Genomic DNA, 21,519 nt, shown 5'->3' with positions numbered 1-21,519 from the left:
TTAAGGTGGACAGAGTTTGTGAGCTCTCCTCCTCCCTCGCCTCCATATTAAGGAACACGACCTTCCTCTCCCCAACTCCCTCTGATCGCTCTCGTGTGAACGTCCCCTTTAAGAACCGGGAGTGCTGCGAACGGGCCATCGGCGGCACTCGGCGGGCCCCGCCCCTTACGTCACAGGACGCGTTCGCACCAGCGCGGCCCGCCCCGCCTACCGTCCTCGCGCGCTTGCGCAGGAAGGAAGGCCGGGGAGAGGGGGGAAAAAAGAAGGCCGCTGCCGGCCGCCCCTCCCCTTTTTGAGTGACTCAGTCGCCTCCGCCGCCCTTCGCGGTGCGGGCCCGGCAGGGGTGGGGGGCCGTGGAGATGCCGCGGGTCTACATCGGACGCCTCAGCTACCAGGCCCGGGAGCGGGACGTGGAGCGATTCTTCAAGGGCTACGGGAAAATCCTCGAAGTGGATCTCAAGAACGGGTGAGGCGGCCCGGCTTCCTCGCGAGAGGCCTAGGCAGGAATCCAGCTCCCCCCCCCCCCCAAGTTTCTTCCTCGCCGCCTGTCAGCGCGGCCTGGGCACGTACCGCGCATGCGCGTCCTTTCTCCGTCCTTTCCCGCGCGCGCGCCTCTCCCCTTTCCTCCCCCCTCCCATCTAGGGGGGCATCCGAAGCGAAAGGAAAGGCCGCCCCTCCCCCTCTTTCCTGCGTTTCTCTCTCCAGTGTTCATTCCCCCAATGAGTTGCCGCTGCCAACCTCCAGGTGGGGCCTGGGGATCTCCCGGAATTGCAGCTGAGCTCAAGGATCAGTTCCTCTGGAGGAAATGGCTGCTTTGGCGGGCCGAGTCTGTAGTATTATACCTTGCTGAATAGACTTGCCAACCTCCTGGTGATGGCTGAAGATATTCCGGAATTGCAAGAGATCTCCAGGCCCTTGGAAAAATGGCTACTTCGAAGGGTGGGCTCTATGTCATTATACCCCGCTGAGGTCCCGCCTCTCCCCAAGCATACCTTTCCCAGCTCTTTCCCCAAATCGCTAGGAATTTATGAAGCTGGAGATGGCAACCCTACTTGGCTGATGGTGGAAGGAGGAAGGTGCAGGGGCGCCTTTCACTCGCGCCTGCAAGCCCACCCGCCTCCATGCTGATTCCAGATTTTGTAGGCTTGCATGTGTGTCCCATCTTCTGGCTCCTCTTGCCCCAAGGTAGCTTAGGGGAAAAAAACTGCAATCCAAATGGAGCTATATAGTACAAATGGGCAGTGTGTTTATTTTTCAGCAGTGTTAGCCCTAGTCTTGGTATTGTGACTAATATGAAAAATAAAATCACTTAGGGGAAGGGGAGGAGAGAATTTGGGTTTTGGCCTAAGGTTGCCAACTCTGGGTTTGGAAATTCCCAGATTTGGGATGGGGGTTTGAGGAGCCATGTGACCTTAGTGGAGTAACACAGTGGTTAAGTGGTTGGGTTGCAAGTCAGCACTCTGCTAGTTCAAATCCTGCTAGGACCATGAGTTCAGGAGGTGGCCTTGAGTAAGCCACTCCTCTCAGCTCCAGCTCCCCAGCTGTGTTGTGGGGATATTAATAAAACTGATTTTGTTCACCCCTCTGAGAGGGCATGAATCTATCTAGAAGAGCACAGTTATTATTATTATTAATACTGTAGAGTCCAGACTCTTAAACTGTAGGCAGCATAAATAAATAAATGTGCCATTTTCTCCAGGGGAACAGCTCTCTGAAGTCTGGAGATCAGTTGTAATTCCAGGAGATCTTAAGGCTGTACCTGGAGGTTGGTAGCCCTGCTCCGACTGTGTTTTTGGCTCTCCTATGCCTCTTTTGATGAGTACACCAGTTTCATCTTAACTAAAGAGTCTTTAATTTGTGTGTTAAAATTGCTTGATTAATGCAAAGGCCACTGGGGCATCTGATGAACGCTAAGCACTTGTTTTTCATTTTTTTTCTTGCATATATGAAGCAACTTGAACCTAAGACAGATCAGTATTGGCTGCCCTGCCTAGCATTGGCTGTACAGGGTCTGAGCATGCCCTACCTGATCTTTTTAACTGGAAATGTTAGGGATTGAGCTAGGGGCCTTCTTTCTGCATGCAAAGCAGGTGCTCTACCACTGAGCCACGGGCCCTTCCTGTTAAGTTTCCATACAACGTGAGTAACTTTTTAAGTGAATCAGAGTGGTTTACTTTCTGGCTGTTCATCACGTTGCCTCCTGTACAATTTGATGTTTGAATTAGCATTTCTATCCTTTTTTAGGAATTCAGAGTGGTGTGTATGGTTCATCCATTTCATTCTCCCAACAAACCCTATGCGATTGGCTTGGTTAAGAGAGTATGACAGGCCCAAAGTGTGCTAGTACTCTGCATGGCACTTGCAGTTAGACCTCTCTGCCATAAAGTTTCCGGGTACTGATTTTTTCCATTGACACATCTGATTATCTAGCATAAGTTTATCTCATCCTTTTTTAACACACTCAGAGTTAGTTATGGGATTTCATCCCTTCAGAAGCCATGTGCTATAAGGGAAGTCAGGCTAAATCTTTTGACTGACCCAGTGGCATACTGTAAGCTTCGTCACTGAGTGGAAATTTGAACCCATTTCTCCTTGGTCTTAATCTAACATACTAAACGTGCTTGTTCTCTTGGGGTTGAAGCTTAGATCTAATGATACCTTTAACATGCCAAACCCTGTGGCAGCACTAAAGCTCAGGTTTGAAATGTGAGTTTGGTATTTAGATCTAGTTGAGGATTTTGCCTCACCCCATACCAGCAATGTTTTATATTCTATTTTTATTGCAGGGAGATGTTTTGGGAACCGACTTTTGATTAACAAGCAGGGTAGAAATGGAGTCGAATATCAGTGGCTTAGCCTGAGTTTGGAAGAGCGCAGATTTCAAGAGAATCCATTTCAGTGGCTGGCTGCTGTTTCCCAGAATGTGATAGGCATTATGTTAACACTCAGGTTTTCTGATTATGCTCCATGCATTCTGTGTTGCAACAATTGACAAGTTTTTGAGAAAACTGGAAGTAATTCTACAATTATCAATGACTGAATTCTGAATAATTTTGACTGTTGAAAGTTTTGTCTCAAAAATAAACAGACCCTACTAGTCTCTCTACACGAGACCTCTTACACGAGGATGCTTAAGTGTAGGGTGATGTAATGTTAGCCAGGAAGCGTAATTTAAAGACAGAGCTCTGTCAATTTCACCTTTCTACAGGAGAAAATTTTAAAATACAGAGCAGGCAGAAAATCTGGGAGCAATATTTGATGGGTAGGATTATGCATAATCCGTTTTTTTGGGAACTTGCATATGGCAGTCCCTTTATTTGAATATGATGAAATATGGAAACCAATTTTAGATGTTTTAAATGCCAAAGAAGTAACTCCCCAATGCAACGAAGTTTAAATGCTTGTTTATTGTAATTCTTGGGTTTTTAACAATTTGCCAAGAGTGGTTTTGATAATGTCTTATATGGCTTAGTTTTAATCCCTTTCTTGTTTGTACTGTACAGTTTTATCATTTCTTGTATTAAATTTGGGGGGGGGAGTAGCTCACAGGAGTACATATTTAAGAGAACAGGTAGTACATAAGGCCGCCATTTTGAGATGCTGTTCTATGCCATGGCTCCCCAGAGGGTTTGTTAATTTCTTCTTAGATCCAGAGGAGTTAGCCGCGTTATTCTGTAGTCGCGAAATCAAAAAGAGTCCAGTAGCACCTTTAAGACTAACCAGTTTTATTGTAGCATAAGCTTTCGAGAATCACAGACGAAGAGAACCGTGATTCTCAAAAGCTTATGCTACAATAAAATTGGTTAGTCTTAAAGGTGCTACTGGTCTCTTTTTAATTTCTTCTTAGTCTCTCTGAAGGTTCTGTCAATTTCATCTCCAGTTTAAGGAGCGGAAGATAAAATTAACAAACCCTCCAAGGACCCATCTCTGCTGACTCAGTCTTTTAAAGCTACCCTCCTGTAGAAAGGTGAAATTGACAGAGCCTTCAGCTCTATCTTTTAAAATTACGCTTTCCGGCTAACATTGCATCTCCCTACACTTGAGCGTCCTTGTATAAGAGGTCTTGTGTAGAGAGACACTAAGGCTGCTGACTTCCACTTGGGAAATTCCTATAGATTTTGAAGTGCTGCTTGGGGAAGGCAAAGGGTTTTTTTGAGGGGGGGGCAAAGTGGAGATGTGATACAATGGAGTACATGCTCCTGAGCTGCCATTTACTTCAGGGGAACTGATTGGTTTCTCTGTAGCGTAAAGATTCGTTGTAATTCTTGGAGAACTCCAGGTCCCAGCTGGAGGATGGTAACGCACTGCTGCTTGGAAGTCATGTTTATAGAATAGCAAGCACCTCAGATGGTATAAGATCCATTTTACGGTTCACGTGCACATGCGATTCTAACAAAGTGAAAGATTAGCTTCTGCTCTGACAAACAACCTAGTCAGGATTAGGCAGCAAGATAGTCAGAATTTGCAGATAATACCAAATCCTTTAGGATGATGAAATACCGAATAAATTATCATAACTCAAAATGTTCTTCAGACTGGATGAGTGGGCAACAGAACAATAGTCCAAAAAGTACAAAGTGGCGCTAATTGGAACAAAATTTTGCATTCACTGTCTGAATTAGCTGTATTGTGATTGCTTAGGGGAGGATCTTGGGATGCTAAAAACTTTCTGTGTAAAAAAATTACATCTACATCAGCAGTTTAAAAAAATGGTTCATTCATTAGAACTCAAGAGGAAAAATAAAATACGCAATCTGAATACTGAGATTTTTTTAAGTGACAAAATTTAAGTCTGGTAGTTTAGTTTTTAAGATATACACAAGAGGTTATGCTGGAGGCTTAGACAATTATGAGCAGCATGGAGGAAAAAACATATGACAAAAATTGGAAAATTAGGTAGAACGCTAAAAAAAATCCTGTGGAATGTTTTTTTTCCCTTTCAAATGAGTAAAGTGCTTTTTAAGGTAAGTTTTGTTTTAACATACAAAATGTGGGGGAAATGGAATTGCCCAATGGAAAAACTTGGCAATTTGAGGCAGCCTGGTCTTCACTCAGTCACAGCATAAGAAAGTCTGAGGATTTTCTTAAATTTGAGAAAGCAGCGGGGGTGGGGGTGGGGGGGCTCTTACACTGTTGACATATACAATATTTTCAATATTTTTGTTTAAACAATTTTTAGACAATTCATATACTATAATTATAATCTCTTATTAGAGTTCAGTGTTCTCTGTCATAACTTTTATCTTAATAGCCAGATATGATGGCGGATCTACCTGTCGTCAATTGATGAAAGAGTTTTGGTCCAAATAATAAGCTTTCATTTACTGCAGAATTTTTCTACCTTCAACATTTATTTCTTTCTGCCTTTCAAATGGCAAAATTAAAGATGTGTATCTTACGGTAGCATAGGATGCCGCAGTTTGCAATGCTTTTCAAGTACTGGGTATGTGTTTAGACCCTCTGTGCAGCTTTTGATCAACTGATGCTGAAGGCAGGCAGCGTTATCCTTTTGCTCATGAGCTTCCCCAGCGTCTCACTATCAGCTCTAGGAAACAGAATTCTAGACTAGATAGACCTTATTGTGATTCATCAAGGCAAATCCATTGTTTCATGCTTTTCGGCAGCACATAAATTCCCAGTTACGAGTAAATGTCGAGTTGGGACGCTGAAAAGCTAGTTCAGCAACTTTGCTGAGCAGCAGCAAAGTTGTCTACTTCGAGTAGTGAGACTGCTGGGTCATAGTTGTTTCAATTTAAGTTTTACAGGCGGTAGGGAAATGGTTCACTAGGAGTTTATGGGTGGGTTTTCTTCTGGGACAAAAAGTGCCTAACGTCGTCATTATTATTTCAAAAACATTGCTTCTAAGTCGTTTTGAGAATACAACATTAATGGGAGATTTACAGGAAAAACTTGTCTTGCATCACATACTTGAAACAACAGTTCTAGATTGGTGGCTCTCTTTGTTTGTAGCCACAAAATAAAATGGGAGTCCAGCTGTATACTTGAGTCTCAGCAAGAAAGGTGAACTGTAAATGGAATAAATGAAAACCCGTTTTGTGCCAGTCTACCCCATGCATCTCCAGCGCAGGCTTTTGTGAGTCAGAGTTTACTTCATCAGCTGCATTAGAAATGCATACTTAGAAAAGATGGGTCAGAGTTTTCATGCCAACTCCACTTAGAATTCACTTTATTTTTCTTTATTACAAAAGTGAAAGCTTATGCACAATAAAAAGGGCGCTTCTGTCCCTTTTGTGGAACCTGATCACCTTCCTATACGCATGGAAAAAACGTTTTGGGTTCAGGGATTAAATAGCAGCTGTTATCTAGGTAAGGCATCCAATAAAGTTGGTTTGGGAGCAAAGATTTGCTGTCTTTGGGGTAGAATTGCATGAAAATGTAATTTGATGTTTGAGCACCAAGCAGACCTGCATGGCTTGGTCTGGAGGATGACTTCAGAATCTGATTGCCTAGCTTATAGCTGGAATTCCCCCCAGCGTTATTAGGGTTAGCTGGTGACCAGAGGGGGTTAGTTTTGCTTGCGTATATAACACAGAGCAGAGTTAAGCCAGAAACGCATTCCTTTCCTTCCAAATGCACTTTTTAACGCAGAACGTAAAGTACTTCTTAGTGCTCTCCATCTCTGTGGCATCAGAAACTTCCTGCTTAGAAGTGCTCAGAGTTTGCTGGCAAAAAGAAAAAGCTTCAGCCCTAAGCCATCACCAACCAGTCTAAGTTCTCTATAATTCTTCCTCTATACCAGGAAACAAATCCCTGCAAAAATGAGCTTTCCAACCTCCTTGCTTCCAAGTTAGCTAGCCATGCTATTCTGACAGCACAACGTTTTATTTAAAGGATGCCATAAACTCGGAAGATATTGATACATTGCAGAATGAGAGGTGGAAATGCTCCACTGGCTGCTCCAACCAGAGGGAGCGGAGTCAGGGAGCGCTCTACTGAGAGAGCAGTCCTTGTTCTCTGTTGCCCCCCCCCTCCACATACACACGTACCACTTTTGCTGTCTGAAGTCAAAAAGTTGATGCCAGCTAAGTTAGTGCCAGCAGCAAGAGCTGATCATCCAGTGACATAAAGGGATAGCAGCTAACCTGAGTGGATGCCTTGCGCATTACTAATTTGCAGCGCTGTTTATTTTATTACTTTACTTGTTTATAACTTTCTGTACTTCATTAATTTCTACTCTGCCTTTCAGTCCAGAAGGATCCCCAAGGCAGCAGGTAGTAAATGATAGAATACCATTAATTTGCATTGCTTCTGTCTCCTTGGACATTGCCAACACTCTGAAGAGGCATAATACTCAAACCCCAGTTCTCAGCCTTTCTGGCTGTTTGCATCCCCTTCCATCTGGTCTCGCACCCCAATTGGCTGGTCAGTTGTCATGCTGCGCATTCTTTGCTTCCTTCTTCCAGAACTGCTGTTACAGCAGAGATGTTTATTTGGTTGCATGAAGCGAAGCAGATTATTAACGAGTTTCAAGACTTAAGAAGCCGCTTGCGTAGTAAACCTTTTGAGGGAAGCTGCTGGAACACGCAGCAGGGGCACCATTATTTAGGTCCTTGGCCTAAGAGATTTCTTGAGGGATATTAAGGAAGAGTCATAATATCATTCAAGAAAATGCAGTGCGTTCACCTCTGGCTCCCATGTGAATAGACCGTGTGTAGCAGTCTTAAGTTGGGAAGGGTGTATGATTTAGGCTGTGTTGGCAGTTTAAGGAAATGTTTTATGTTTAGAGAAATTCTTAGGCTGCCTTTCTGGAGTCCTGCTTCCAGAGGAGTTAGCCGTGTTAGTCTGTAGTAGCAAAATAGAAAAGAGTCCAGTAGCACCTTTAAGACTAACCAACTTTACTGTCGCATAAGCTTTCGAGAATCACAGTTCTCTTTGTCAGATGTATGATGCATCTGACAAAGAGAACTGATTCTCGAAAGCTTATGCGACAGTAAAGTTGGTTAGTCTTCAAGGTGCTTCGGGACTCTTTTCTGTAGAGTCCTGCTTGACTCTTTGGCCATACCTTCACCTCACCCAGATTTGAGTGTTGGAAGGGCACAGTTGATTCTGGAGCATCTTTTCTCTCTCCCTCTCCCTGCCAGGTATGGGTTTGTTGAGTTTGATGATGTGCGAGATGCTGATGATGCTGTTTATGAACTAAATGGCAAAGACCTTTGTGGGGAACGTGTCATTGTTGAGCATGCCCGAGGCCCTCGTCGTGACAGCAGTTACGGTTCTGGACGCAGTAAGCACTGACCTACCATTGTCTTGGTGGCCTTTTTTCTTTCTATTTGAAAACATACAATTTAAAACCTGTAATTTTTGTTTTTTTAAAGTTTGACTGTAATTTCTTATTAAAGTAATATGTATTTAGTTATGAATTTTGCATTCAGCATTTTAATTGATGTAAATGGACTAAATGAGCTTTAATTTTTCATTATTTTAATTTTTTGTAAATATATGAATGGCTTGTTTGTAATGTGATTGTTTAACATAGACTTAACAAAGACCTCAATGTTTCAATTAAGAGTCCTTTGAGGCTAAGATGACTGCCTGTTCCATTGGCTGACCCTGGGTTGCCTTTCCATGATGGCTCTTTGACCTTTGTGGCCCTTGGCTGACCCCAAAAAGGAAGCCATGTGACGACCGCAACCTTTTCCCATTAGACCTGGGTGGTGAGGACCCCAAGGGTTAGAGACAGATGTGATTAAACTGAAATAGGTGCCTGAAAACCTTGTTTCATGTCAAATATTCAGAAAAGTTTAAATCAATGTAAGTAACATTAGTAACTGACTATAGTGATTTGATTATTTTTTATTTATTTAAAAAAATAGTTAATTTCTATTAACTTAAACTTAGTTGCATGTTGGATTTTTAATTGTAACAATAAAATATACAACCACATTTTAATATTCTAGATATATATGTAAAACTCCTTTTAATGTCTGATTCTGTAGCATATATATATATGTGTGTGTGTGTGTATATATATACACATATTTAAAGAAAGGAGAATGTAGTTTAGGCTGCTGGGTGGGAGGATTTAAATGTATTTACTGACATATTTGTTAGACTAGTTTTTGTTTTGGGGGGATGGGTAGGGTATAGATTAAACAACTGACTCCACTACCTTAGCTGAAGTATTGCATCTGCTTATCGCCTCCTAAAGGTGGATATGGTTATAGAAGAAGTGGAAGAGATAAGTACGGTCCTCCGACCCGTACTGAATATAGATTGATCGTTGAAAATCTGTCAAGCCGTTGCAGTTGGCAAGATTTGAAGGTACATAACTGGTTGGTGTCTACTGGTGGGGCGACAGGTTTGACAGTTTGAGTGGACAGGTCTGATCTGAATTCTGCCTTGAGTTCAATGCACTAAGCAACCCTTTCATGTTTCTTGTAGAATCCATGTTCAGAACGGCTTTGCTTTGTTTTAATGCTTATTGTACATAATGTTGTGTACATGCGCTATTGTTTTAACTGAGAGCTGTCTGGGTAGGGGCATACACATTTTCTAAGTCAGTCAGTAAATGTGTTCCCTGGGGAGAGTTGGTGTAGTAGAGTGGTTAATGTTTTGGTTAGCACCTGGGTAAGCCACTCCCTCCCCCCTTTCTGTTAAACCTACCTTGGAGGAATGTTGTTAGAATAAAAGGGTAAAGAAGAACATTTGTGCCACTTTGGAGGAAAAACGAGATAAGTGTGCTAGATGCGCACTGCACATGGCTTGCAATCTCCATAGCTTATGCTGTACTGTAAATATGCTGTAAATACATCACTTCTTCAGGGTGGGGGTCCTCAGGCACCATCTGGATTTAAAAGGATGAGTCTATTCCAGGACAACAGTCATGTATTTCCCCTCCTAGGATTATATGCGTCAGGCAGGTGAAGTGACGTATGCCGACGCACACAAAGGGAGAAAGAATGAAGGGGTGATTGAGTTCAAATCCTACTCGGACATGAAAAGAGCATTGGAAAAGCTGGATGGGACGGAAGTAAATGGTAGAAAGATAAGGCTGGTTGAAGACAGGCCTGGGTCGAGACGCCGCCGCTCTTACTCTCGAAGTCGAACTCATTCAAGGTAAGTCTGTTCATCTTGTTTCTGAAATCCATATGGCACACTTCCACAAGACCGCCATAGAGGAAGAACCACAGCAATGTTGATGCCGTGGAAACAGAAAGTGAGTATTGAAGGTGTGTGCTTGAAGACAGTGTAGTTTGGTTACAGCCCAGTCCTATGTAGAGTTACTTTGATATCAACAAACTTAAACTAGAAGGACTGTTTAGGCTGGACAAACTGTTTGATTCTCCTGTTGCCGGGTCATGGGATTGCAGAGTGCTAGGGTTATCTTTTCATCCCGACGGTCTGTCTACAATCTCAGAATAATTTACTTCATTGAGAGATATAGGACATCATTATTTAAACAGTGAGTAGCAACTGCTTAGGGTTCCTTGCTGCTTCCCTTTAATTGAGTATAGCAGGATGCAATCACACAAGTCGCCTTTTCTTCCCTTATTGCTGAGGGGAGAAAGGACCTCCCATTTGACTTGTGTTCCTGGCCAGATCTCTCGAGTTGGCGAGGCAGGCCTCTCTACAGAGAGTCTTTGTGCCTGGCTGAAGCTTCATGCTGACCACCACCAACCCCCTTCCAGAAATCATTGCTACCCAGTGAGGGCTGATTGTTAGCACAGGCACACAAACTTGTGTTTTCCCAAAAGCTGTGTGTTCTGATGGAACCTCTTTTTGAGATAAAATCTTGAGGAAAAAGTTGGCACCTGATGCTTTTCGTGTGCCTGAGCAGGCTCTGTTCAAATGAGAGATTGACCTGGGGAACGGCTACAACTGTGGCTTGTTTTTCCACAATGTCTGTAATGCAGCACTAAAACAGTGCATGTAATAGTTCGCTACCCAGGCAAGTTGGGGGAGATATTTAAACCCTCCTCACCTTACACAAAATAATAGGGTGAGGCTTAATGCCCTAGCAGTGTGAGTATTATGAATAAACAACCAGTGGCCCAGCCCTCCCATAACTTCTTGTTTGGGCTTCTTGAGAATCCCCAGTGATCTGACTAGTCACCCATCTCTTTCCGGGCACAATTCAGAATGCTGGTTCTTACCTGCAAGGCACTAAGCAGCTTGGGAGCCAGATTACCCGAAGAACCACATCCTCTCATACTATCCAGCCTGCCAATTAAGATCTGCCTCTCAAGTCCTACTTTCTGTGACCCCCTCCTTCAGAGGTGAGGTGGGACAAGGCATTTTCTGTGGTGGCACCTTGCATTTGGAACACCTTCCCCCTTGAGGCTCGCCTGGCATTTACCCTACTTTTGCGGGGGGGGGGGGGGGCAACAGGCCAAAGCTCATCTTTTTACCCAAGGTATTAATTAAAGGTTTTTATCTTATTTCAGCTTTTTTAGCGGCCTGCTTCTGTTTTATGGATTGTTCTTATGCTGCTTATGTCCGGTTACTTATTTTTAATTAGTAGTTTTTACTATTGTGGTGATTCTGACTGTAAGCCACCTTGAGCAAGATTCTGAAGCCTAGAAATATCCTAAATAAATAAATACTTGCATCCTATACCAATCCTTGACTCACTCTTGCAGAGTTTTAAGAACTTTTCTGCTGTTCTCTCGGGCATCAAGGGAATATAGTCTGTGCTACCGGAAAAAATGCATTTGGTCGGTAGCATATACTTAGTACCAAGGTCTTGGTATTAAGGGTGCAGTCCAATAAGTCATGTCATGTTCAAGGATTATTCTGAAAACGGTAGAGACTTCACTGCTGTCATTCCTTTGCTTTCAGATCTCGCTCTCGAAGCAGACACTCTCGTAAAAGCAGGAGCCGTAGTGGCAGTAGCAAAAGCAGCCATTCAAAAAGCAGGTCACGATCCAGGTACAGTGATAGTTTGCCAGAGATCTTGAATGCTGTCTGCTTTGCTTATGTTGCATTGATACTGTATGAGTGCTGGACAGGCTAGATGGGTTTTGTTTATGTATCTTCTGCAATCAGTCCTCTACAAGAAGATTTAAAAGCATTAACAGGTGCTGTATTTTTTAGGTAGAAGCATGTGCAAGAGGACTGATGTTCTAAGTGGCTTTCTCACCAGCAGGTTGAAAATCAGAGTATAAATAATATCGTCAGTTGTTAATGGGAAACCTGTCTTCTTTGCCATTTTTTCAGGTCTGGATCCCATTCCAGAAGCAAGAGCCGTAGTCGGAGCAAAAGCCACAGTGGAGGCCAAAAGGAAAAAAGCCGGAGTCCGAGTAAAGACGACAAGAGCAGAAGCCGCAGCGGAAGCGCGGAGAAATCCCGCAGCAAAAGCAAAGACAAGCCCGAGGATGTGGTTCAAAACGATGAAGACGAGCAGGCAAAAAGCAGGAGTCCCAGCAAGGAAAAGAGTAAGAGTAAAAGCAGGAGTAGGAGTGGTAGTAAAGAGAGAGCAGAAGAAGAGGAGAGGGGGAGCGTAAGGGGTAGTAGGAGTAAGGAAAGAGAGAAGAGTGTCAGCAAGGCCAGGAGCAGGAGCCAAGAGGGGAGCAGGAGCCGCAGCCGGAGCAAGAGTAAGGACAAGAGAAAAGGCAGGAAGCGCAGCAGGGAGGAGAGCAGGAGCCGGAGCCGCAGCAGGGGCGAGCGGAGCAAGAGGCGGAGCAAGCGAGACAGCAAGTCTAGCAGCAGCAAGAAGAAAAAGCGAGAAGACCAAGAGCGGTCCAGGTCTAGGTCTAGGTCCCGCTCTCGCTCCAAAGAAAAAGAGCGCATAAAAGCAGAATCTGACAAAAAGGAAGCCAAAACAGAGGGTGAGGAAATGGACACCCGTTGCAAATCCCGGTCGAGGTCAAATTCCAAGTCTAAACAAAATGTCAAATCAGAATCTCGCTCCAGGTCCAAATCGGTTTCGAAAACAAGGTCCCAGTCCAAATCTAGATCGAGGTCTGCCTCTAGATCACATTCCCGATCGAGGTCCAGGTCTCGTTCCAGATCCTAAACTTGCTGCAACCCCACACTTAGAGCTCTGAAAGAGAGAAATCCTTTTTTTTTTTTTTTTTGTACATGTTTGGTAGTTGTAGCACAAGTGATTGGAGTAGAACACATGGCACTGCTGTACATTTTTTAAAAATCCCCATATTGTGTCTGTAATTGTTTGGCCTGGTGCTCCCTCTCTACTTTTTCTGGTCTGAGAGGTTGAAAGCTTTGTGCTAGCACCACAAGCCGGCCCCTGGGGTTCCCAGAACAGCCCTAAAAACGAACATTGCATTCTTGATGGGCTTCTCAGATTGGAATGATGACTCCTAGGTAGGTATGGTAACGTTCAACAATTTCTCCTTAAATTTGATGCCCCTTGATGTATATGCCATTTAGTGAAAAGTGCAAGAGTCTTAAATTTCATATTCCTTTTCCACCCCTTTTCATATATTTTGGACTTGCAGAGTTGTGAATAGCGAGAGTCAGGAAAAAATAGATAACAGTAAAACCATAGGAAAGGAAGCAAAAAAAAAAAGTAGAGTTCCACATTCTGGTATTGTGACAATATCCTTGTTTTATATTTTTTTATTTTTCCCCGTCTTGCAAAAGTACCGTGACCCCTGTTTCCATTAAATTTGAATAAAGACTATTTTTGCTTGACAGCGTATTGTGTTGGTTTTAAAAGTCTAGACGATTGTTGCTGGGAGTCTCCTGAAAGGTGCAGTCTGTGCTGATTGATAACATCCCACCAGATTAACTCCTATTATCCGCGTTCCAGGGTGCCACAAGCAGGTGCCGACAGTGAGCTGACATGATGCCTCTTTTCATCAAAACAAAGCCAACATCTTTGACCCTCCCCAGAAAGAGGTTATGGGAGCAATGATTGCAGCAGTCTGCAAAACGGTTTGCTTACACTAACTCAAGAGGAACAAAGTTAGAAATCTGTTGACAGATTTTCCATGCTTTTCACACTGCAGCAGGATGAGCAAGGGGGTCTCTTGGTGATTATTAAACAGGTACCAAGGCAAGAGGAGTGTCGAGCACAGTCTCTGGAGTTTTTAATACAAGTGCTGAAGTGGAGCAGATCTCAGGGTGGGGGGGGCGGGGAGTGTATTTTAACAACTTCGTCAGTTGCCATGAGTTGAACTGCGTATGGACAGATGGAGGGTTTAGCCACTCAAACCTTCCAGGAAGTGGCTGACACACACGTGGAACCGTGGTCTCTTTTAGCCACAGTCTGTGCATCAGATTGATAAATCAGAGTGAGAGTATGCGTCTCGGGAACTTTTGTCCCCTTTTAAGAGTGAGAAAGTCTTCAGGCTGTAGCAGAGGGCTCCAAAGCGTGTCTTACCATAGAAACATCACTTCTGTCACTTCTCTGTCCTTGTGCGTTTCATTTAGGGAATTTTTATGCCACCTCTCCAGAGAAGATGCTTGAGGTAGCTTACCAATTAAAATCATGACACAGCATGAAATTGTTAAAATTAACACTCTAAAACCCAGCCAGATCATCAAAACAGCATAAAACGCTTAGCAGCCTAAAATGAATCTTCATTTGAATGAATGTTCTGTGGGTCTTGCAGCAGAGCTCCACAGAACACAGAAACATGGATGCCTTTAAACTCTGGTCTTTTATGATTTTGCTTTTTGTAATTTTACTGTATTTTAAAATTGTAATTTTTTTTACTGTTGTGAGCTGCGCTGAGCCTGTTCGCAGGGAGGGTGGGATATAAATAAAATACTTGGCTGGTCTTGTGACCGTTAATAAACCCTTTGATTGAGTAATGTAATAAAATAAATCCATTTTTAATGCTAGTTGGCAAAAAAAAAAACACCCACACCTAATTGTCTTGCTTTCTCTGATTCTCATTTTGGGGCAAACCAACTGTGGTGCTGCTTTCTTCATTTCAAATATGACTAATGACTTTTGGCTTAAATCTTAATCCTGCCTGTGCCCAGGGTTAGACAGAGCAAGGAGGAGAGGTCCATCAATGGCTCCTAGTCATAATGGCTAGCGAGAGCCTCCATATTCGGAGATATCAAACCTCTAAATAGTCGTGCTGGGAGGCAGCAACAGGGGGGGGGGGCCTCGGCCTCTGTGCCCTCTTGGTTTGGCCTTCCAGGGCATGTGATTGGCCACTGTGTGAAATGGGATACTGGACTAAATGGACTGGTGATCTGATCCAGCAGGGCTGCTCTTATGTTCAGAGGCTTAAACTGCTTCCCTGTTTCCAGATGGCTCAGATATTGTGCTCAATATTTGCTTGTTCCTGAAAAGCATCCTTGGCTCAGAGCCAGAGTTCTGCATCTGAAACTCTCACTACATCTGAAACATGCTTTGAGTGACTGAATTCATCTAAAGAATGGAATTGCTACTGTTTCTCTCCCCCCCCCCCCAATAATTACCTTTAGAGGCACAAATTTTCAAAGATTTTGTGCCTTCTCTTTGCTCTCCAGTTTTTGTAGCTTTCCCATCAGCTCTAAGGCAACGTCTTCATAGGACCAGAGGAGTTAGCCGTGTTAGTCTGTAGTAGCAAAACAGAAAAGAGTCCAGTAGCACCTTTAAGACTAACCAATTTTATTGCAGCATAAGCTTTCGAGAATCAAGTTCTCTTCGTCAGATGTCTTCATAGGACAGAGTTCAAGATTTTAGTACCATGAGTTTAATGTTTAAATACCCTGCCTATCTTCACTGTTCTCAGTCAAAGCATGTTAAATCCATTTACAGTCCTGTGTCTTTTTACTCGGCAGCTTTGGAAGGCGGATCCATTAATGCTTTGATTTGAATCCATTCAGATTGACCTCCCCCCCCCCCCCCCACACACACATATGTTTAGTTGATCACAATTTGGATGTTAAGATATCCCAGTGCTCAGCAGAGGGCATCATCCGCTTGGGCAAAGGCCAAGGAAGCCTAGTGGATACATCATGGAGGGGGATCCCCACCTCTCCTTGGCTCTGCTAGACCCTGGGCTGTGCTTCATGCTCGGTACAGCAGGAGGTAGAAGATCACGCCCCAACAGACTTCACAGCAACCGGGTGTGCTCTTGATTGTGCTTGTCAGTACTGGAGGGAAGAATGGCAATAATCATGATGGGATGCAGCAGGTAGTGGAAAGAGGCTGCAGTGGTGCGGGGAATCAGAGAAGGGACTGAATGTAGGACTGCAGGACTGAATGGAAAGCAAAGGGATAAGAGGCCCTTCCTGTTGAAAATTCACAGGCAGTTCCCACTAACAGCAGGCACTTCCATCAGCAGAACAGACGCCCTGTCTCCTGCTGCCGTCTGCTGATCTCCCAAAAATGCTGCTCTTGGGGGACGGGATCTTCAGGAAAGGCATGAGGGACCAGTTTTGGAGGTCTGAATCCGGAAAGCCAGAGGGATAAAAATGACACTTCCTGTTAGTGGAAAATACGGTCTGGATCCAGCTGCCTGGGTTGGACTGAAATGCCTTTGAATGAAACTTGGTTTAGCAGAGAGAGTTCTAGAGCAGTATTCTTTTCAGCTGGTGGTAGACGTACCACCAGCAGGGTGCAGAAGTATTTTAGGTGGGATGCAGGTTTTCATAACAATTATTAAATTAAGAATTTATTCTACTTCATTCTTCCTGTCCGCCTTGCAAGCATGACACACCATCTCTTGTGATCTTTTGGTTCCCTGGTAACAATCATGAGTATTTGTTTTTTAAGTTCATAAATGACAAACATGTCCTTGGAAAAAGTGGACTGCTTTTTTTTTCTCTTATGGTGGGAGCCAAAGCAAAGGGTTGTGAACTGCTGCTCTAAAGCGTGAAGTGAAATGTGGCAAAAATGAGTTTTGAGCACGACATATATGGGACGGAGACACTGCTGGTTGCCCTCACAGACGATCTTCGCAGACACCTGGATCGAGGTGGATCGGCACTGCTGATACTGTTAGATCTTTCGGCAGCATTCAATACAGTCTATGATCTTTTGACCCACCGCCTCGCCGATGTGGAGATACAGGGGACAGCACTACACTGGCTTGTCTCTTTTCTCCACCATCGAGGACAGAGGGTGGCGCTGGGGGAAGAACTGTCATCCTGCCAACCGCTGGTTTGTGGTGTGCCGCAGGAGGCAAGACTCTCCCCATTATTGTTTAACATCTATATGCGCCCCCTTGCCCAGTTGGTGTGAAGTTTTGGACTTGGATGTCACCAGTATGCTGATGACACCCAATTATATCTCTTGATGGACGGCCAGCCTGGCTTGTCCCCGGCTGTCCTGGAGCGTGCTTTGAAGCCATGACAGGATGGCTGAAGCAGAGTCAGCTGAAATTAAATCCCACAGAGATCCTGTACTTGAGTTGTGGATGCGTGGATTCTGGACCCTGGCTTCCTCCCCTCAATGGGGTGGTACTTACACTGGCTCCGAGGGTCAGGAGCCTGGGGGTGACCCTAGATGCCTCCTTGAAAATGGAGGCTCAGGTCGCCACGATTGCCAGGTCTTCCTTTTTCCATCTCCAACAGACCAGGCAGCTTGTCCCCTATCTTTCGACCCGCGACTTAACTACAGTGATCCAGGCAATGGTCACCTCACCTCTAGGTTAGACTACTGTAACGTGCTCTACGCAGGGCTCCCCTTGGGTCTGATTCGGCAGTTACAGCGGATCCAAAATGCAGTGGCGCGTGTCATCACCGGAGTGCCTGGTAGTGCACATATAACACCGGTATTGGGCCAGCTGCATTGGTTACCTGTGGAGTACTGAATCAGATTCAAGGTTTAGGTATTAACCTATAAAGCCCTATGTGGACTGGGACCTGCGTATCTTCGGGATGGCCTCTCCCCATATGTGCCCCAGAGGACGCTTTGATCTGGAGAGAAACAGCTATTAATCGTCCCTGGCCCCAGGGAGGCCCGCCTAGCATCGACTAGAGCCAGGGCCTTTTTGGTCCTGGCTCCAACCTGGTGGAACGCTCTGTCAAATGAGACCAGGGCCCGGCAGGATTTGTTATCCTTCTGCCAAGCCTGTAAGACAGAGCTGTTCTGCTAGGCGTATAGTTGATGCTGGGCAGGGCCCCGCCAGCCAAAGTGAATAGAACGGGGCCCTCCCTATCTGAGCATCCACCCCAAAGAAACCTCTTTAAAGTATCTTTTAGTGACAGTTGCATATTGGACTGAGTCAAACTAGTTTGTGCTGCTATGTTTTAAATATTTATATTGTATTTATAGTGGTTTTAATTTCAGAATGTAATGTTAAAGTTTTATGAATGTAATCCACCCTGAGCCTGCTGGTGCGGGGAGGGCGGAATAGAAATTGAAGATAAATGAAATGAAATAAATAAATAAATAAATGTGGGACTTAAGGGGCAGAACTTTTTTTAACCCTTTCCACTTTCAATGTTTAAAGTGCTACTCAGCTCAGTGGGAAGCATTTGAGGAAAGCAACATTTAATCCTTTTCAGTTGCAGCACCGTGGGCCAGTGCAGAGCTTTTTGTGTCTTTCTAGAAGACCATGTCCAATCTTACCTGATTCATAAGCTCCCTGCATAAAGAAGTTAAACAGAAAAAGCTTCTTACGGCTACAAACACACCATCTTTGAGAGAGAGGGGGGGTGCATTTGTAGCTGTAAGCAGCTTTTTCTGTTTATATATATAAAAATTAGGCTTCAGGATAGAAAATGAAAGTGACTGATAGCAGGGTGTGGGAGCCTTGCTGGAAAACACTTTGGAAAGCTGCCTGCTCAGCACACTCTGAAGGCAACCCCACTTAACGGAGCCTCAGCAGGAGCCAGCAGAATTGTTTACCATTTGCAAAGCTCCTTGGATGCATGTGTGACAATCTGTGTTGTGGTCACCCAGAGGGTGGACTTGGTTTATCCTTCTGAAAGCTGGTTGTGCAGCTGCGGGAATAAAAACTAGCTTTGTTTCAAAACCAGCCAGGGCTTTATTTATGCCTGAGTTACGGGGATACCGAGACTCGACCCTGGTACTCAAAGTAAGAAATTTGTGGACCTGGCAATTTAAACCAAGAACATATTAATAGGGCACTTCCAAAATGGCAAAAATCAATAGAAATACTGAGTTCCTGATAAATAGGAACAGGCAAAGCCTATGATTTAGCAGGTGTGCAGGCACGAATAAATGGGGCAAACTGCTTTGGGGCTACTACTAGTCTGATGAATCTCCAGTATTTTGGTTCATATAACATAAATTTGGTGGGCAAAATGTCAGGTCTATGGATGACAGGCTATGGCAGATAGATCCCTATATGCTCACAGCAAGCACTCCATGGTCTTGGTTGAAAAGGCTTTATTCAAGGAATCAAATCATGTTCATAGATATGTCCACAGGTTGATAAAAAGTTGACAGGAATAACAAGATCTGTAAAAGCTATAGTTTTTATAGGTCCCAAGCACACATCCCCCCTCCCAACAGGAAAACATAACTTTTGGCGCGAAGTTCTGAGAACTCCCTAAATAGTTTACATGCTTCGTCTAGACATCTAGACAAAGGAGAGAGGCAACAGATTAAGAATGAAACACGGTATTCTTCTTTCCCCTGAGAACTAGCAGGTTTGCAAGGTCAGAGACACTGAGCTTCAAAGCACAAGAGATAAGACACTCTGGATACAGCAGGCCTGTGAATACAAGGCAAGTTATGGCATCAGCAATATGATATCAAGACACAGCATAGAACAATGGTTCAGCACAAAACACTGGTTCACAGCAACACTTCAGCTGAAAATAATGGCATGGATGGGTGACAGACATGACACAAAAAAGATTGCACCTATGTGATCATTGACCTTCAAGGCTATGATTTACAGAATCAAATCATACCAAATTACTTCAGCATACAGATAAAAACATCCACTAGGGATAGAATATTTTTTCCTCTACGAGCCTGGGGTAAGCAGAAAAAAATCTGAAAATGTCAAACCAATGGTCTAGGGGACTCAAAAGCAATCCTGGCTGTGTCATCTTGGGTCAAAGTTTAAAGGGAAAAATTAGGGTCTGCTAGGTGATGGGGGGAAAAGATGGAGAAATGATAGGGTTGGATTGGATCGTTGGGAGAGGGGGGAGCACCAGCAATTGGGATTGTAGCAAGGGGAGGAAACCAAACAATAGGAAGATGACATGGGAGGATCAAAGACAAAACAAAATGGGAGAAAATTAAACTGATGGTAGGGTGGAATTTCCTGTCCATGTAAGTCCTTATGGGTCTCCAACTAGTAGGAAGCTTATTTACCTATCTACTGAATGAATATTCATGGTTATTAATGAATTTATCCTCATTAAATACTTGTATACTAAACTATAGAATATATTTATGACAATATTTCAAGTTCTTAAATATGCTGTTTTACCTATTATGGGGGTGGGGTGGGGAGAAAGGCTCTGGCTGACCTGTCTGGTTTACAGGATCTTGGGGACAAACCCCCTAGCTCGAATTTCTTTCATTCCATTCATCCATTCACTTATTCCCTGCTTTTTCCCCTGGTGGGGACCTAAGGGGGCTCACAACAGTCTCCCCATCTTCATTTTGTCCTCACAACTATCTTGTGAGGTAGGTTAGGCTGTAAGTGTGTGACTGGTCCAAGGTCACCCAGTGAGCTTCCATGGCAGGGCAGGGATTTGAACCTGGGTTTCCCAGCTCCTAGCCCAGCACTCTAACCACTACACCAAACTGGCTTCTTTGCTTTTCCCCCAAGCTAACCAGAGGCTTCCCCACGTTTGTGGAAAAGGGGGTTATCCCAGTCTTAACGGGGCTTGATGCAAATCTCATTCAAAAATTCTTACTATTTATACTAAGCTTTGAATAAGGCAATTTGAGGAGCACATAGAGGAGAGATGGGCCTTCAGGTCATTGGAAGAGAGTTTTTGGAGACAGGTTTGGCTTTGTTTTGAAAATGGGGCATTTGCCTGCAAAAGGAAATCATGAGCCTTTGACAACAGCCCGGTGAAAAGGTGGAGGGGAGCACATATTTGACGTTTACCTGCTAATCCCCTGAATGTGCCCTTCACATCAACAGAATTTCTAAAATCTCTTCCAATCCCGAAAAGGTAATACTTCTGTGAGACCTGCCTAAATGCCCCAATGAAGTCTATTTAAAGGGTCCCAACCTCTCTGCCTTTATGCTTTTCCCGCAGATGCTTTCTTCCCTCGCCACAAAGAAGCCCAATAAAGGAAGGTATTAGCAGCCCAAATCTCCGAGCAGGATTTAGCACATAAAAAGGCTTTGTTCCTCCTTTCTAAAAAAGATTCCACAGAAACGTTTCTAAAAAACATTCATTTTCTTCTTCGGCAACCTCTTGCAAGAAGCAGCAAAGCTGTTCAAAGTATCCTTTCCCCCAGCCAGACAAACTTTACGGCTCTTCAACAGGCTTGGGTCCCCTAACAGTGTTTATCTGCAATCCCATACTTTCTACACAACTTCATTCTATGCCAACACTGCGCTGAAAAATATTTCGAAAGGAAAATAATCTTTTTGTAGCTCCGTGCTTTTGACTGGCACGCTTAATCTGGGCTGGAGAAAGCAACCACCACCACACTGTCCTCTCTCTGCTTGGGGGCTAGCTTGCCTGGGGTTCATTCATCTGCCT

The 21,519-nt window shown here is 44.1% G+C and overlaps 1 protein-coding gene across 1 annotated transcript; it reads left to right on the top strand.

Moving 5' to 3' along the window:
• The first annotated feature begins 221 nt into the window (after positions 1 to 221).
• On the top strand, positions 222 to 13,614 carry SRSF4 (serine and arginine rich splicing factor 4). Its single transcript, XM_054999567.1, has 6 exons — positions 222 to 466; positions 8,103 to 8,245; positions 9,170 to 9,282; positions 9,863 to 10,077; positions 11,800 to 11,889; positions 12,178 to 13,614. Exons 1-6 carry the CDS (start codon positions 360 to 362, stop codon positions 12,974 to 12,976), a joined length of 1,467 nt encoding a protein of 488 aa, XP_054855542.1. The 5' UTR covers positions 222 to 359; the 3' UTR covers positions 12,977 to 13,614.
• Positions 13,615 to 21,519: the final 7,905 nt, after the last annotated feature.

The sequence above is a fragment of the Eublepharis macularius genome, chromosome 15 (assembly GCF_028583425.1).
Source record: "Eublepharis macularius isolate TG4126 chromosome 15, MPM_Emac_v1.0, whole genome shotgun sequence".
Lineage (NCBI taxonomy): Eukaryota > Metazoa > Chordata > Lepidosauria > Squamata > Eublepharidae > Eublepharis > Eublepharis macularius.
Note: the sequence above shows the minus strand (reverse complement) of the source record. Positions and strands in the feature narration are given on the sequence as shown.